General features: G+C 25.3%; 1 protein-coding gene across 12 annotated transcripts in view; it reads right to left on the bottom strand.

Annotated features, from left to right (window-relative positions):
• Window positions 1-611: 611 nt before the first annotated feature.
• LOC123267792 (bromodomain adjacent to zinc finger domain protein 2B) overlaps window positions 612-19,760 on the bottom strand; it is a 97,825-nt gene continuing 78,676 nt past the window's right edge. For 6 of the 12 annotated variants that reach the window (XM_044732635.1, XM_044732630.1, XM_044732636.1 and 3 more), the window contains 10 exons: window positions 16,319-16,384; window positions 16,197-16,241; window positions 14,558-14,611; window positions 10,260-12,952; window positions 7,365-7,707; window positions 6,992-7,113; window positions 6,318-6,459; window positions 4,338-4,471; window positions 3,277-3,564; window positions 612-906 (listed from right to left, as the gene is read on the bottom strand). In XM_044732635.1, the coding sequence (XP_044588570.1) occupies window positions 717-906; window positions 3,277-3,564; window positions 4,338-4,471; window positions 6,318-6,459; window positions 6,992-7,113; window positions 7,365-7,707; window positions 10,260-12,952; window positions 14,558-14,611; window positions 16,197-16,241; window positions 16,319-16,384 (4,077 nt within the window). In that variant the 3' untranslated portion in view covers window positions 612-716. The remainder of the gene's footprint in view (window positions 907-3,276; window positions 3,565-4,337; window positions 4,472-6,317; window positions 6,460-6,991; window positions 7,114-7,364; window positions 7,708-10,259; window positions 12,953-14,557; window positions 14,612-16,196; window positions 16,242-16,318; window positions 16,385-19,760) is intronic. The other 6 variants (XM_044732638.1, XM_044732639.1, XM_044732642.1 and 3 more) reach the window with 6 other exon arrangements.

The raw sequence follows: 19,760 nt of genomic DNA, 5'->3' as shown, positions 1-19,760 counted from the left end.
ATCTTCCTGAAAATTTTAAGATGTTTAACAAAAGTATTATTACGTATCATTTTTTTATAAATATTTTTTATACTATAAGGATACTTGAATCTCCTTAATGTTAAAATTTGTTCTAAATTTACTAAAAAATTATTTTTTAAATTGAAAATTAAAAAAAAATTCTAAAAGAAAATAATTTAAATTTTCAGACCATTAATTAATCTTAACTATGGAGTAATTATTTTTAACTTTACTCATTTATATTTTAATTAATTATATGCACTTTCATTCAATTATACTATTTAGAATTCGTCATATTTACATATATATTTTTAAAATTTTTACAAATTTATTTTGCAAAATATTTATTTCAAATAATATTATTTAAAAATTAATTAGTACAATACATTTTTTTTAAATAAATTTTTAAATTGACAAATTAAAAAATTAAAAAAATTTTTTTTTTTTTTCATAAGTACAAATACCATTTTAAATATCTTATAAATATATCCCGTAAGATCTTTAAGATCATTTGGCATTTATTAATTTTGAAAATTTTAATGAAATTATTTTAAATCGAATTATTTAATTATTTATTTTATTTATTTATAAATAAAATTAAATTCAGTCACTAAAACGTGACATAAAAAAAAAGTTTTAGAGTATAAAATAAAAAAAAGTGATTAATAATAAAAATGCGCAAAACTGTTACACGTGTTACGCGATCTCCCCGTTCCTCAGCTGTGCGTTTGCGATGATGCTACTGGTGCTGGTGGAGGTGTACCTGTAATTTCCATCCATCTACTCTCAAAGAAAGTTCGCATACCGTGCCCGGCTTTTCCCACTGGACTATCATCTTCATTGAATACTTCGCAATTAGTAAACATTTGTCTAACATCAGCGCAGAATTCATCGCGAGATTTATAACTATAAAAAAAAATTTTGAAGAAAAAAATAAAAAAAGTAACGTATAAAATAAATTTTATTTTTTTAATATTGGGTTAAGAAGTCAAATATTGATCTTAATTAATTGTAATTGAATTTTTAATGCGCTTTTAGAGTTATTTTTTTTTTTTAATAATGGAAATTTTAGTTTTTTAACTGATAAAATTTTCCTTAGAAGAAACTAAGATTGAAAAGATTAACACTAAGTTTTTGAAGAAAAAGTCATCAAATTTTTGGGTTGAATTTTAGATAGGAAGAAGAAACCAAATATTAACAAAATATTAGATAAAATTTATAATTTTTCAGAATTAGTCAAAAAATTTTTTTAGAATAAATTTGAAAAATTTATTCAATATTGAATTTTTCAGCAAAATTTTTAGCAAAACTTTGGATTTAATTCTATATTTATTCATTTAATTATCTATATTATTAAGAAAATGAAAAAAATTTTTTTTTCCAGGATACATAATTAAGAAATGACCTTGTATCTTGTTAACTATTGACATTTTTAAAGATATAAGCTCACTCCGAGACTACACTCATCGAGACCTTTCATTTGAGTACCCACATCAATTTTTTATATATTTTATATATTTATATATTCCACAAATACCATATATATATATATATATATATATATATATAAATATATATATATATATATATAAATATATATAAAATTCCATGTGATTACTTAAATGAAAGGTCTCGATGAGGGTAACATCAAAATGAGTTTATTTCTTAAAAAATGTGAATAATTAAGAAATGACATTGTATTTTGTAAACCATTGACATTTTTAAAGTTGTAAGCTCATCCCGGTGTTACACTCTTTAAGACCTTTCATTTGAGTACCCACATCAATATTTCTTATATTTTATATATTTATATATATTATATATATGTATATATGAAAAATATATAAAAAATGCGTCCGGGTACTCAAATGAAAGCTCTTGATGAGTGTAACATCAAAATGAGTTTATATTTTGAAAAATGTCAATAATTAAGAAATGATCTTGTATCTTGTAAACTATTGACATTTTTAAAGATATAAGCTCATTTTTATGTTACACTCATCGAGACCCTTCATTCGAATACCCACATCAATTTTTCATATATTTTATATATTTATGTATATTATATATATGTATATATAAAAATATATCAAAAATGTATGTGGGTACTCAAATGAAAGGTCTCGATGAGTGTAACATGAAAGTGAGCTTATATCTTAAAAAAATGTCAATAAATAAGAAATGATCTTGTAAACTATGGACATTTTTAAAGATATAAGCTCATTATTATGTTACACTAGAATTTAATTTGCGCGCGCCTAATATTTATTGTCATGATATATTTATGTGTCGTTTATGTATATTATATTCACTTTCAACCAATCAGAATGAGAATATTTATTTTCGACCAATCACAACACGAATAAATTGGTTTCACATACATTTCATTTCAATTTTATTATAGGACTCATCGAGACCCTTCATTTGAATACCCACATCAAATTTTCATATATTTTATATATTTATGTATATTATATATATGTATATATAAAAATATATCAAAAATGCATGTGGGTACTCAAATGAAAGGTCTCGATGAGCGTAACATCAAAATGAGTTTATATCTTAAAAAATGTCAACATGTAAGAAATTACCTTGAATCTTGTGAACTATTGACATTTTTAAAGATATAAGCTCACTCCGACATTACACTCTTCAAGACCTTTCCTTTGAGTACCCACATCAATTTTTCATATATTTTATATATTTATGTATATTATATATATGTATATATAAAAATATATCAAAAATGCATGTGGGTACTCAAATGAAAGGTCTCGATGAGCGTAACATCAAAATGAGTTTATATCTTAAAAAATGTCAACATGTAAGAAATTACCTTGAATCTTGTGAACTATTGACATTTTTAAAGATATAAGCTCACTCCGACATTACACTCTTCAAGACCTTTCCTTTGAGTACCCACATCAATTTTTCATATATTTTATATATTTATATATATTATATATATGTATATATGAAAAATATATTAAAAATGCATGTGGGTACTCAAATGAAAGCTCTCGATAATTGTAACATCATGATGAGCTTATATCTTTAAAATATATACTATATATATATGTAAATATGAAAAATATATCAAAAATGCATGTGGGTACTCAAATGAAAGCTCTTGATAATTGTAACATCGGGATGAGCTTATATTTTTGAAAATCTCAATATTCAAGAAAGTACAGTGCAATTTAACAAAAGTTAATCAATATTTGGATCCTTCACCCTAAACAATAAATGTTAATCAAATAATCTAAAACTTACTTAGAGTCCTGAAGTTTCTTCTTAATAGTACTCAAGTCCATAGGAGTCTTGATGATTTTTTTATAAGTTGGAAATTGTTTGGTGTTGACAGGTAGTAGAAACGGCCAAGCCTCGTCCTGTTGCTCCAACTGTTCAAGCAAAATTTTACAAGGCGCTAGCTCGCGTTGCTGCTTCTTAGTCAGATGCCTGTTGTTACCGGTCTCCTTACGTGGCGACGAAGCTGCTGAAGTTGGTGCTTCCTCTTTGGCATCCTCTACGTTCGTGTTTGACGCTGTCGAAGGCGTTGGACTACGACGCAAAACAATACAGACAACAGTTATTGCACAAATCTTGCGCCTGGCAAGGTGTGTACTGGCTTAAAAAAGCTTCGAGACCTTCCTTAGGTACGTTATTTTATTTTTAAAAATTTATCTTAAATTAATACAGTCCGGAGATGCCTGAGATCAAGTAATTACTTGTTTATGTCAACAATTAATTAATTAAAAATTTTAATTTATCGTAAATAAATAATTCGATTAACAAATTAAAATATTATTACATTTTACCGATAAATTCATTTTTTTGTATTATTTTTTTATTTTTTCATCTCAATAAAAATGCAAAAAGCATTAGATGATTAATTGCATTTTTAGCATCAATGTAGAAGATACGCCCTGCTAGTTAATATTTTCTTGTTGGTGAAGAAAATAGGCACTTGTTCGACGATAAGTATTATTATTATCACTTTCCGAAGTTGTCATTATATATTTTTAGAAGTTATATAATAGCACAATAGATGCAGAAGTGTTGAACAAGTTTCTTATTTTTGAAAAATTTATTTATTCAAATTTTTTTTTAAGCTTCTTATCCATTGCGCTCGTTAAATAATTATTAATTTGTTATGATTATTATTTTTAATATTAATGTGATTATTATTTTTATTGTTATGATTATTATTATTATTATTATTATTATTATTGTTTTATAAAAATTCTTAAGTAGCTTTTGAAGCTTCTTTTTTCTTATAAAACTTTTTTAATTAACGAGCTGACAAACTTGTTTTTTTTTTAAACGTTAATCACCTAGCGGGTGGATGATCAGAACTTTCACTGTCTTTGACGGTGCCTCCTCCTTTGGTATGACTCCTACGACTGCTGTTTCGCTTTTTAGGTTGCTTACTGTGACAATTTGAACAATACCACTTTCCTCTTGGCATCTATTGTAAATATTGTGGGTTTTAAATATTTATTGTTTTTATTAGTTTTATTAAGGGGTTATTTTGGGGGTCAAAAATTTTTTATAAACAATTAGAAAGCCGCTAGTTGCAGAATTGAGAAATGACCTTGTATCTTGAGAACTATTGACATTTTTAAAGATATAAGCTCATCCCGATGTTATTTATACTTATTGAGACCTTTCATTTGAGTACCCACATCATTTTTTTATATATTTATGTATTATATATATATATATATATATATATATATATATATATATATATATATATATATATATACATATATATGTATATATGAAAAATATATCAAATATGCATGTGGGTACTCAAATGAAAAGTCTTCATGAATGTAACATCGGGATGAGCTTATATCGTTAAAAATGTAAATAGTTAGGGAGGAACAGTGCAGTTTAACATAATTAAGAAATCACCTTGTATCTTCTGAAATATTGATATTTTTGAAGATATAAGCTCATTCTGATGTTACTCTCATTAAGACCTTTCATTTGAGTACCAACATCAATTTTTCATATATTTCATATATTTATATATATTATATATGTAAATATATTAAAAATATATCAAAAATGCATGTAGGTACTCAAACTAAAGTTCTTAATGAGTGTTACATTGGGATGAGCTTATATCTTTAAAAATGTCAATAGTTAAGAAGGTACAGTGCAATTTACGATAATTAAGATATGACTTTATATCTTATGAACTATTGACATTTTTAAAAATATAAGTTCATCCCAATGTTACACTTATCAAGACCTTTCATTTGAGTACCCACATCAATTTTTTATATATTTACATATATTATATATATAAATATATTAAAAATATATCAAAAATGCATGTGGGTACTCAAATGAAAGGTCTTGATGAGTGTAACATTGAGATGAGCTTATATCTTTAAAAATGTCAATAGTTAAGGAAGTACAGTGCAATTTAACATCATTAAAAATGACCTTGTATCTTGTGAAATATTGACATTTTTGAAGATATAAGCTCATTCTGATGTTACTCTCGTTAAGACCTTTCATTTGAGTACCCACATCAATTTTTCATACATTTTATATATTTATATATATATATTATATATATATATTATATATATATATATATATATATAGCAGCATATATATATATATATATATATATATATATATATATATATATATATATATATATATATATATATATATATTAAAAATATATCAAAAATACATGTGGATACTCAAATGAAAGCTCTTGATGAGTGTAGCATCGGGATGAGCTTATATCTTAAAAAATATCAATAGTTAGGAAAGTACAGGACATTTTAACGAATATCTTGTAAACTATTGACATTTTTAGAGATATAAGCTCACCACGACATTACGCTCTCTGAGATCTTTCATTTGAGTACCCACATCAATTTTTCATATATTTATATATATTATATATGTATATGTATTAATGAAAAATATATCAAAAATGCATGTGGGTACTCAAATATAAGCTCTTGATAATTGTAACATCAGGATGAGCTTATATCTTAAAAAATGTCAATAATTAAGAAAGTACAGTGCAATTTTTGGTGAAAATTTTCAGCTTACTAAAAAGACTTTTAAACTACAAAACAAAATGGTCTTTAAACACTTTTTAACTACAAAAATGTCAATTAAACTATTCTCAAAAATAAAATACCTTTTTTAAATTTTTTTACAATATTTTTGAATATACTCACTTTTAAAAAATGCAAAAAAAAAATAAATTAAGAAAGTGTAAAGTAAAATAACCCCTTGAATATTAAAATTTAATTTAATTAAATAGTACTTACCTTCGGCATCACAGGATTATGACAGTCAGTATGATAAGCCCTTGGACAAAGTTCACAGAGAACTAAATTTTTTCCAATTCTTTTACCACATACTAAGCAATTTCTTTCACCGGTTGCTTTATTCATACACTCGTGACAATACCTTATGAAAAGAAATAACAATTAATAATTAAAAATAATTAAACAATTAACAATTTTTGCAATTTTAAAATAAATCCTTCAAATTTTTAATATTACGACAAAAATATTAGTCCCATCAAAAAATTTATGAAATAAAAATCATTCAAAATTTTTCTATATAAATCTTCTTTATGTATTTTTCAAAAGTAAAATTTTTTATTATAAAAAAATTTGAACTTTTGATGATAAATTTTAATTTTGGAATTACAGCAAAAATATTGATTTTTTTTTTTTAAATTATAAGAGACATTTTTTTTATAATATAAAAAATTCGAATTATTTAATATAAATTATTTTGAATTTATCGCTATATAATCTTTATGAATTTTATTTTTGGAGATATTTTTTTTTAGAAAATTAAATTCTGAACTTCTGTTTCAAAAATTTTTTTTAGGATCAATATTTTTGCCTTAATATTAAATTTTTTTTTTTTTTTTTTTTTTTTGCAAAAATCTTGGCGATATTAATCAATAAAAAATAATTTTTTTACTAACCAATCACCATCAGGAATATTTTCCATTTTCGGACGGAAGCAGTAAGTATGATAGCCGCGATCACACCCATCACAAAGCAACAATTGATCTTCATTATCACCACTATGACAAAATTGACAATTCTGTAACAATAAAATTCTTAGTGGACAGAAAAAAAAAGTAAAAAATTACATAAATTATTTATTAAAACTCAGATCGCTGTTCGACTTCTCACTCATAGAAAATTTAAAGCAAATGGAATAGGTAGATGATATATTGAGATATTTATATAAAAGGATATGTTGTGTGTTAGCTTTGTTAGTGTTTAGTTATAAAGGGTGTATTTAAAGGAAAATGATACGGATCTGTTAGTTAAGTTAGTACGAATACCCACAGAGCTTTGAGAAGTGGTCAATAGTTGATTGTATTGATTTGTAGCTTTGAGTGAGACGGAGCGATTTCGTAGTTTTATGGAGACAGAGTTTCTAGCTGGTGTTAAACTCACAGCCTTCATGATGCTTTTGTCCCAAGCGATGCTGGCTTCAAGCATGTAGAGTGCCATTGCCAATTGAGCAGATGTATGAGCTCGTGCTGTTGCCTCGCGCCAATTATTCAATCCTCGAGGTGTTGTTTCTTCCGGGGGTGGATGAGATGACGCATTGTCCGCTGAATTTGAATTTGCATTCGCAGCTGCTGCTTGCTCTGCTTTTAGGGCCGCTAGATTTGGGTCACCGGTGCTGAACAATAATTAAAATTATATATTTACAAAAAAAATTTAATTGAGATTGAAGGTAGATTTCGAAGAAATTAATTATGTTTATTTTTTTCAATATGGTAAAAGACCCAATTATTGACACCCTAAATTATTTTTAAATATATTTAATTATCTGTGATAAGAATAACTATCATATAAATTTTTATTTCTAATTAATTAAAAAATTGAAAAAAATTACTCAGTTCAAAATATTAAATATTAATTATTAAAAAATAAAAGCACCAGATCAAACCTTATAAATGTTTATTTCCTTATCAACTTTGATAAGAAAAGCATTTTTTTAAATGCTGTATAAATTAATTTCTTCGTCTAATAATATGATCTTTTTTTTTTTTTTTAATTAACAATATATGAAAAATTTATAAAATTGAATAATCGAAATTAATTGTTTCCTTAGTAATATTTAAATAATGGGTGTCAATAACTAGTTGATAATTTTTAAGTTGAATCTCATATTGACAGCCATTCGACAGCGCTAAGACGCCTTTTTTTACTTTAATCTAAAAAATTTACTGTAAGAGTTTGAACTCTTCTGATTCAATAAATTATTTATAAATTAATTTTTATATTTTTAAAAGTAATTAATCATTTAGGGAAATTATTATTAATAAACTTTAATAAAATTGATTACTTAATAATAAGTTTCGATAAATAAGAATAAGCAGATGATTCTAGGCATGCGCAGTATGGGTGTCAATAATTGGGGCTAAGGTATGTCAATAATTAGATCAATCAGCTTTTTAACCTGCCAATAATTGGTGTATTCGGATACTCTATTTAATTATTTAAAATTAATGAGTAAATATCAGTGATTATCATTTTAAAAAAAGAAATTGATTAGTAAAAACATTACTTGAGACATTACCACAAACAAAATTCAACGATATTGATATTTGATTGCTTAAAAAAAATCAAATCATAACTTTGTCTCTTATAGTGTCAGTAATTGGGGCTTTTATCTTAGAAATAAATAAAATTTTGCTTTATAAAATAATTAATTTTGTTAAATTGCACTGTACTTTCTTAACTATTGACGTTTTTAAACATATAAGCTCATCCCGATGTTACACTCATCAAGAGCTTTCATTTGAGTACCCACATGTACTTTTGATGTATTTTTCATATATACATATATATGATATATATAAATATATGAAAAATTGATGTGGGTATTCAAATGAAAGGTTTTAAAGAGTGTAATGTCGGGGTGAGTTTATATCGTTAAAAATGTCAATAGTTTACAAGATACAATGTCATTTCTTAATTACTGACATTATTTAAGATATAAACTCATCTTGATGTTATACTTATTGAGACCTTTCATTTAAGTACCCACATGGCATTTTTTATATATTTTATATATATGGTATTTGAGAAATATATAAATATATAAAATATATGAAAAATTGATGTGGGTACTCAAATGAAAGGTCTCAATGAGTGTAACATCAGGATGAGTTTATATCTTTAAAAACATCAATAGTTCTCAAGATACAATGTCATTTCTTAATTATTGACATTTTCTAAGTTATAAACTCATTTTAAAGTTACACTCATCAAGACCTTTCATTTGAGTACCCACATGCATTTTTGATATATTTTTAATATATATGCATATATATAATATATATAAATATATGAAAAATTGATGTGGGTACTCAAATGAAAGCTCTTAACGAGTGTAACATCAAAATGAGCTTATATCTTTAAAAATGTCAATAGTTCACAAGATATAATGTCATTTCTTAAATATTGACATTTTTCAAGATATAAACTCATTTCGATGTTACACTCATCAAGACCTTTTATTTGAGTACCCACTTACATCTTTTATATATTTTTCATAAATACATATATATATATATATAAATATATAAAATATATGAAAAAATTGATGTGGGTACTCAAATGAAAGTCTTAACGAGTGTAACATCAAAATGAGCTTATATCTTTAAAATGTCAATAGTTCACAAGATATAATGTCATTTCTTAAATATTGACATTTTTTCAAGATATAAACTCATTTCGATGTTACACTCATCAAGACCTTTCATTTGAGTACCCACTTACATCTTTTTATATATTTTTTCATAAATACATATATATAATATATATAAATATATAAAATATATGAAAAATTGATGTGGGTACTCAAATGAAAGCTCTTAACGAGTGTAACATCAAAATAAGCTTATATCTTCAAAAATGCCAATAGTTCTCAAGATACAAGGTAATTTCACTAAAAAAAACCCGATTTAAACTATCCTAGACACAAATTTTTATTCTCGTTATTAACTATTAATAAACTTACTTTCCTCCCAAATAAATATTCTTTAAAATTCAACAAACTAAATAATTGTCTTCAAATAAATTAAATTATTAATATTTAATAAATCCTTCTATTATGGAGTCCCTTATTATTACCCTATGAACTATTAGGTTGCATAAAAAAAATAACTAAAAATTCCCCGAAAATTACCTTTTTTTAAAAAAAAAAAAAAAAAAATAACTTACCAAACACCTAAAGGTGGTTTCAAATATCGCCTCTCAATAGCAGCTTCAAGCGATAGCAATCTCTGCCTGGCCTGCTCAACCGCCGTAACCTTCTCCATCTCATTAAGTTTTTCAATTTCATCAGCCTCCTCGCTGCCAGACCTCGGCGGCAACTTCCACCCTTTGACCTGCATACTAGCATTCGCAACCTTATCCTCCAGCGCTTCCACCTGTTCCAGTAACTGCGCATCAACCCTCAACGCAGTGGATTCACTCCACTCCCCAGGATCATCAGGCCTAGGCACCTGACTCTCATCTTCCCCCTCAGTGTGCAAATCAGTCGCGGAAGTATTCCCCGGGTCAACATAAATCTTCCCCGTAACCGCAAGAAAAGATTCCATAGTCGCCCAAGTAGTGCGCTTCAATTCCTTCTCACGGACCCCACGAGAGTGCAAATGCTCCAACAGTTCTTGAAAAGTATCAACATCAGTAATCCTCCACCAGCCATATCTCAAATCTTCAAGCACCGGCTTAGCTTCTCCAGGCTGCGGTAGTCCATGAACCTTCAAGTACTCCAACTGCGCCGCTTCATCTTGAGTTAGAATCAACGGAGCTGGACTTTCACACCTTTCATAACCCGGGCTAGCTGGTGGCGGGAAAATTGGAATTTTTAATTCAGTAGGCTCAGCTATTCCAAAAATTTGCTTTGTACTAGGCCCAGGCTTGTCACAAGTTTCACGAGGTAAGATTGAGAACCAAGGCATCTCTCCATTTTCTACTGTTATAAAACTTCCATTGTGATCTTTGCCGTTTAATAAACTATTATTAAATTTGTCACCATTAGGCATTTCTAATTTATCCTGTTTAATTAATTTAGAAATTTCTTGATCTTCCATTTTATCTTTTTCTTCTTTAATATCTTCAACAATTTCTTGTTTTATTTCTTCACTAACAATTGTTTTATCATCTTCATTTTTAACCTCACTTTTTTCATTCTTAACCTCAGCATCAGAATTTTCCATAGCTTCAATTTTAACATCATCTTCTTTCTTAACCTCATTTTCTCCACTCTTAATATTTTTATCTTCACAATCTTTATCTTCAATTTTATCAACCTCCATTTTGTCATCATTTTTCTCCTCTTCTTTATCCTTCCATTTTTCATCTAACTCAGCTTGCAAATCCAAAATTTCAGGTTCAGCACTTTCCATAGCTTCAACAAAAATCCCTCCAGCACACGGTAACTCCCAATATCTTCTCCAATATCTATCCTGTCCAAAAACATGAGCCCTTAATTGCTTCGAAGAACTATTCAACTTCTGCAACTGTTCTTCAGATTGTTTCAATAATTTATCCAATTTCTTCCCTAATTCTTCTCCAGATAAATTTTTATCTTCTTCTTCTTCAGGTTGAGTTCCTTCACTTTCATTTTCTGACATATCTTCTACCTCATCTTCATGATTTTCTTCATTAGTTGCTACAGAAGTCTCAACAGATGGCGCTGGAGTCGCAGTTCCAACAGATGGCGCTGTAGTCGCCGTTCCAACAGATAGCGCTGTGGTCGCTGTTCCAACAGATGGCGCCGTAGTCACAGCCCCAACAGATGGCGCTGTAGTCACAGTTCCAACAGATGGCGCTGTTGTCGCAGTTCCAACAGATGGCGCTGTTGTAGACGGCGCTGTTACTGTAGAAGAAGAAGAAGAAGTATTATTTTCTTCATCATTACCTTCCTTCTTTTCAATAGTAATCATATCTCCAGTTTTATTAACAATAACCCCAACAGCTTCCATTCTAACCTTCCGACTATGCAATTGTCTTAATTTTCTTATCTTAGTATCCAAAACAAACCTTTCTTTTTTCAATTGCGCAACAGTTTCTAAGCTACCTTCAATTTGTTTAATCACAGCTTTGTTCTGCAATAATTCATTACAAAGAAATCCAAGCATTTGCGCTTTATGAGTTGGATTTAAAGCTAAAAATGGTTTGTCTCTCAGTCTTTCAGACATTTTCCAAGTTTCATTATTATGCAGGTGCTCGTAAAATTGAGCATTTTTACCGGAAGGTGTAGAAGGAAAATCACCGCCATTTTGGTGATGATCAGCGAATCTCTTATCGCGTTCTCGCTCCAAACAAACTCCAGTTAGGGCTTTAACCTCTCCAGTCGCGTTAGCGTAAAGATAAATTCGTAAAACTTCACTTATATTTGCGTGAGTTATGTCAGCTTGTCGTAAACTCTGACCTAGACCGGTAGTGTGTCGAGCTGGTTGGGGAATCCCAGGATCTTCTATTGCGCAGACCAACAAATGAGTCATTACCGATAGGATTTCTTCCTCGGCTTCTTCGTCGTTTAATAGAGCCAATTGGAGGCTTTTTAGGCTGGGCAAGGATTCCATATCGAAGCCTAGGGTCTCTCCGAAGTTGTGTAAAAATTCGAAGACCATTACTATCTCGGCGAAAGCTTCTCCTGAGAGTTTTAAACCGGGGATTCGCTTTAATTCCGGTAGAGGGCGGTGATCGGTTAGTTCCATGTCTTCTACTGGCTTGCGAATTTGTTCTACTAATTCTAACTCCATTTTTCTTTGCTCAGCGCGCTTTTCTTTGGTAGCGATTCGCTCCGCTCGCGCTTCTAAACGCTTCTTCTCACGCTCTTCCATCCTACGGCGGTTCTCCAGCGCACGGATCAGGGTCATGTGTTGACGTCTTCGTTCACGTTCCTAAACAATAATTTTTTTTATCGTTAAAATTATTCTTAAATAAAAATTTTATTTTGTTATTTATTATTTTTTTAATGAAAATTAAGTTAGCCGACATTAAAAAATTATTTTTAAAAAATTTGAAAAGCAAGCTTGCAGTCACTACGTGACTGCCGTAGTGTACTTTCTTTAATATTGATAAGCTCATAAAGATGTTACACTCATCAAGAGCTTTCATTTGAGTACCCGCATGCATTTTTGATATATTTTTCATATATACATGTATATAATATATATAGATATATGAAATATATGAAAAATTGATGTGGGTACTCAAATGAAAGGTCTCAAAGAGTGTAATGTCAAGATGAGCTTATATCTTTAAAAATTTCAATAGTTCACAAGATATCTCTTAAATTGCACTGTACTTTCTTAAATATTAAAGTTTTTAAAGATGTAAACTCATCCCGATGTTACATTCATCAAGAGCTTTCATTTGACTACCTACAAGCATTTTTGATATATTTTTTATATATACATATATATAATATATATATAAATATATGAAAAATTGATGTCGGTACTCAAATGAAAGGTCTCATAGAGTGTAATGTCAAGATGAGCTTATATCTTTAAAAATTTCAATAGTTCACAAGATATCTCTTAAATTGCACTGTACTTTCTTAAATATTGAAGTTTTTCAAAATGTAAACTCATCCCGATGTTACATTCATCAAGAGCTTTCATTTGAGTACCTACATGTATTTTTGACATATTTTTCATATATACATATATATATAATATATATAAATATATGAAAAATTGATGTGGGTACTTAAATGAAAGGTCTCAAAGAGTGTAATGTCGGGGTGAACTTACATCTTTGAAAATTTCAACAGTTCTCAAGATATCTATCAAATTACACTGTACTTTTTGAAATATTGATCTTTTTAAAAATATAAGCTTATCCTGACGTTACACTCATCAAGAGCTTTCATTTGAGTACCCACATGAATTTTTGATATATTTTTCATATATACATATATATATTATGTATAAATATATGAAATATATGAAAAATTGATGTGGGTAATCAAATGAAAGGTCTCAACGACTGTAATGTCAGGGTGAGACTATATCTTTAAAAATTTTAATAGTTGACAAGATACAACCCTATTTTTTAATTATAAGTGCAAATTCGTTTTAATTCAATAATTAAAAATTAAAAACGTCAGCTAACTTTAGTATTATATATTATTAAGAGTCATTCGTGAAACCATGAGAAAAAAAAATAACACCGTGCATTAAAACAAACCAAAAGTCACCACTGAAAATAAACCAACACCATTAATTTATAAAAAATAAATTATAAAGTAAAAGTGAAAAATAAAAATTATTCGCCGTTAATAAATTTATGTAAATAATTTATTAAATAATAAATAAGCTGAAAATGAATAATGCGTGTGGTGTTAAATATTTAAAACTAAATTTTTTAAAATTAAATGGATTAATTTAGTTAAATTACTTAATTTAGTAGATTGTTATTTTTTGCAGTTTTTATTATTAAATAATGCATATAAATATTCTTTTATTTTGGATTTTTAATGTGAAAGGTATGAAACATACCAGCTCGACGGTGTAAAGCATCTCTCGTTGCTTGCTCAGCTCCTGCATGTACATCTGCAGCACAAAACAATCCATTCTACCAGTGCTTACAAGTCCCTGATTCTTTTATTTATTGTATTTACTATTATCCATTTTCTTAAATTTATAACTATAGCTAAATCAATTTTTTAAATTATTCTAGAGACGATATAGATACTCTTAGAAAGAGATAGAACACTCTATAGAGACATTCAATCCACATTAATCATAAAAAATAATTAATTTATAAATTTCATTTCAATTACACTGATAAAAAGATTTTTTTTATCGAACATAAGACCAATTTTTAGTGAAAATTTTTCTTTAAATAAAATTTTTAATTATTAGGTACAATAAAAAAAATTTAATATGTTTTCTGTAGGCATAGTAATCTTTATATATATATATATATATATATATATATATATATATATATATATATATATATATATATATATATATATATATATATATATATATAAAATATATAAAAAAATTCATGTAGGTATTCAAATAAAAGGTCTCGATGAATGTAACATCAAAATGATCTTATATTTAGAAAAATGTTAATAATTAAGGAATAACTATTGTATTTCGTTTACTCATGATGTTTTTAACGATATAAGCTCATCCCGATGTTACACTCATTAAGACCTTTCATTTGAGTACCCACATCAATTTTTCATATATTTTATATATTTCATGAATATCATATATATATATGATAAATAAAATATATGAAAAGTGCATGTGGGTATTCAAATGAAAAGTCTCGATAAGTATAACATCAGAATGAGCTTATATCTTAATAAATGTCAATAATTAAGAAATTCCATTGTATTTTGTGAAATATTGACATTTTTAAAGATATAAGCTCATCCCGATGTTACACTCATCGAGACCTTTCATTTGAGTACCCGCATGCATTTTTGATATATTTTTCATATATACATATATATAATATATATAAATATATGAAGAATTGATGTGGGTACTCAAATGAAAGGTCTCGATGAGTGTAACATCGGGATGATCTTATATCTTCAAAAAGGTCATAAGTTGACAAGATACAATGTCATTTCTTAATTATTGACATTTTTTAAGATATAAACTCATTTTAATGTTACACTCATCGAGACCTTTCATTCAAGTACCCACATGGCATTTTTTTATATATTTTATATATATGGTATTTGTGGAATATATAAATATATAAAATATATGATAAATTGATGTGGGTACTCAAATGAAAGCTCTTAATAAGTGCAATATCGGGATGAGCTTATATCTTTAAAAATGTCAGTAGTTCTCAAGATACATAATTTCCTAACTTCCCAATTTTTTTTTTAACTTTCAATTTTCTTCGCGGCGTTAAAAATCCTTTTATTAGTGTATAATTAAAAGAATCATCCTATCAATAATTGATAGCAGTAATTAATAATAAAAAAACTCCTGATATTAATATATAAATTTAAAATAAATTTTTTCACGAGTAAAAATGAGTCCGTGAAAAATCTAGTGACAGAAGCAATGAAATGCACATCTATCTACCACACACTAAATATTAAATATAAACCTGTCAAAAAACAAATTTATATATTATTAAAATAAAAATTCATACCTGCTCCTTCAACATTACTGCTTGCTGTCTTTTAAGCTCACGCTCCTATTAAGAAATAAATAATTAATAATTAAAAAAAAATTTTTTTTAAATACAAACTTTAGTAATAATTAATAATTAACCTGTTGCTTTCGTTGTTGTTCCTCTAAACGAATTTTTTCAACTTCTTCTTGGCGTTTTTTCCTCGCCTAAAAAATATTGATGCAATTTTTTACTAATATTGATGTAATTTTAATTTTAAAAAATTAATTATTAATCCGTTTTTTTAATAAATATATATATATATATACTAGTCACGATGAAATTAAAAAAAAAAAAAGCATGGCAAATATTAACCAAGAAAAATTAAATGATAAAATTTTAATTATAAAAAATTATTTATTTTTTTTTTTTTTTTTTTTTAAGTAATAAATTATTTCTGCAATTAAATAATAAATTAACAAGCTCTTGTTATTTTTAATTCAATAATTTACCTGGTTTATACTTGCCATTTTGAAGCTACTCTTTTTCAATAGTGCTGTGAGCCTGTAAAAGCTGAAAACTCACGTTTACGAGAAGTCGAAAGTCTAAGTTCGTGCGGTTCGATCGCGTTTTGTGCTATTTATATTTTTTTTAATTTTTTAACTCACACCTTACTATAAAATTAATTTTTTTTTTTTTTTTTTTTTTTTTTTTTTATAATTATTAATTATTTTTTTTTTTCTATTTTTAATTTTTTTAAGCAATCACCAGTAAGTTTAATCCATAGAAAAGCAATGGATCTCATACTAGGACAAGTAAAATCTTTGGCTACATTTAAGTACTTAAACCTCTTCAATAGTTAATTATTATTTATTTAAAAATTTTAAAATAGAAGATTATAAAAGATGAATTCAATGTTATAAGTTGTAAATAGTCCCAGAAAAATATAAACATGCATTTAAATTACTTTTGAGAGAAAAAATTATTTTTTTTTCTACTCCTGACATTTTTTTCAAAATAAATTGGTTGATAAAAAAAACTTATTGAAAGTAAAAAATACAACAATTGATTAAATAATTTAATTTTAAATTGAATTTAAAAGAAAAAATAAATTAATAATTAAAACAATATTTTTTAATATAAATTTTGTTAAAAAATCATAAAAATTTATATTTTTTAAATTTATAAATTCGATTTTTTTACTTGAAATTTTTTTTTAATATTTAAAAAATTTATTTTTTTATTTTAAAACAAAAAATTATCAAAATTTAAATTAAATATAATAATTAGAAATAAAAATTGATTAATTTATAAAAATAAAAATCAATATTATTATTATGTTTAATTTATTAACAATTATTTTTGTTTTAAGCTTTTAAAAATTAGAAAAAAAAATTGATTAAAATTTTTTTTTTTAATTATTTGATTTTGAATTTTAAGAGAAGAAATAAATCAGTTAAAAAAAATTTTTAAATGTGTTCCGTTGAAAAAACGCCAAAAGTTTTTTATTTTAATATTTAATTACTTTATTTTATTTAATTTTAATTTATAAATGAAATTTATTACTTGAAATTTTTTTATAATATTTAAAAAATTGATTTTTTTATTTAATATAAAAAAATTAGGAAAATTTGTAATTAAATAGAATAATTAAAATAAAAAATTATTTAAAAGAAGAAAAAAAATGAATTTTAATTTTTATTAATTTTGAATTTTAAGAGAAGCAATTAATCAGTTAAAAATATTTTTTTAATGTGAATCTTGTTAAAAAAACTGCAAAAATTTATTATTTCATTATTAAATTAATAAATTTAATTTATAAACTTAATTTATTACCTAAAATTTTTTTATAATATTTAAAAAATTAATTTTTTCATTTTATATTAAAAAATTAGGAAAATTTCTAATTAAAATAAAAATTTATTAAATTATTAAAATATTTTAAATAAAAATCAATATTAATATGATATTTAATTTATTAACAATTATTTTTGTTATTATGAATATAAATTGAGATTTTTTAAAATAAAAAGCTTTTAAAAGTTATAAAAAAAATTAATTTTTAATTTTTATTGAAATTATTTGATTTTTAATATTAAAAGAAAGTTAAAAAAATTTTTTTAATATAAATTAAAAAAAAAACTACAAAAATTAATTATTTTTATTTGTAAATTAAATTTACTACTTAAAATTTTGTTTAAAAAATTAATTTTTTAATTTATTAACAAAAAATGAAAATACATTTAATTTACAATAAAATAAAAAAAAAATTTTATTATATTATAAAAAAAAAAAAAATATTTATAAATTAATGCCAGGAGTGAGAAACAATTAAAAAAGAAAATTTGAATATATATATATTTTTTTTTTCCAAACGAGCAAGAACATTGAAACATAAATCTCTTAAAGTGAATGAATAAAAAATATTTAAATATTAAGATATCATGCAGAAATAGCTAAGCAATGAATTTGTGAATGCACAACTAATAAATCGATGATACGATATTTAAAGCAATCAAAAGAGAATTAAAGATATAAAATTGATATTGACAGTTAATACAATAAACCCTTCGATTTTTTTTAAACATAAAAATAAAAATAAAAAAAAACGATAGCACGCTTAAATTTAAGATATATAAAAGAACAAGAAACATACTTCAAAACGAATAATTTGTTTTGCTTGTTTCATCAAGAGAGTACTCTTGTATCAAGGCATGCTGGATAATCATTTATTATTTAGCTAGCTGTTATACATAGTGACAGGAGAAGTTATAGGCAAAAGGAAAGTATTGTGGCAGATTTTATTTCTTTAAGAATTTTTTTTTTTTTTTTTTTTTTGGTAAATGGTTATTACTTCCTCTTTTCTCATTTACATTTATTTCCCTTTCTTCCTAAAAATCCTGATTGTGTTTTTCTTTATTTTAATAAACAAGTTCGAGCTGCACGATAGCGTATCGACATTCCCATTTTTTATAATATTGTATTAAATAATATAACATAATATTTATATTTGTATTTTTTATATAATTTTGTGTGCATTGTGTAAACTAATTCAAGTGAATTTTATTTTTTTTATAGATAATTTCTACTGTTAATAAATGGTTTAAAAAAAAAGATATAAATTATATATATCTTATTTTTTTACACTGATGAAAAAATAAATTTATTTAGGAATTTTCAAAATTTTTAAATATTAATTATTAAATTAATTTAATTTTAAATAAAGGTATTTATTTTACCGATTGAAGATAATTTTTCAATAATTATCAACTGTCGGTATACAATTTTTTAAATCAAGAACATCAAAACCAAGGGAAGAAAGGTATTCTGGTCTAGAAATTAGAAAAAATAAATTTTTTTTCCATATTTTCAAAGCTGAACTCTTTAAAAATATGTCTTATATATTAATATAGCCAATAAAGTATAATCATTTTGATAAAATTATAACAGATCAATCTTATAAAAATTTAAGAAGAAAAAGAGGTAAATTTTTTATAAATATGAAATTAGTGTCAATATTAAATTTATAAATTAAAAATGAAAAGTATTATTTTTTATAAAATAATTTTAATTGGTTTTTAATTTATTAATATTTATTATATT

This window comes from Cotesia glomerata, linkage group LG6 (genome assembly GCF_020080835.1).
Source record: "Cotesia glomerata isolate CgM1 linkage group LG6, MPM_Cglom_v2.3, whole genome shotgun sequence".
In the NCBI taxonomy this organism is placed as follows: Eukaryota; Metazoa; Arthropoda; class Insecta; order Hymenoptera; family Braconidae; genus Cotesia; species Cotesia glomerata.
Note: the sequence above shows the minus strand (reverse complement) of the source record. Positions and strands in the feature narration are given on the sequence as shown.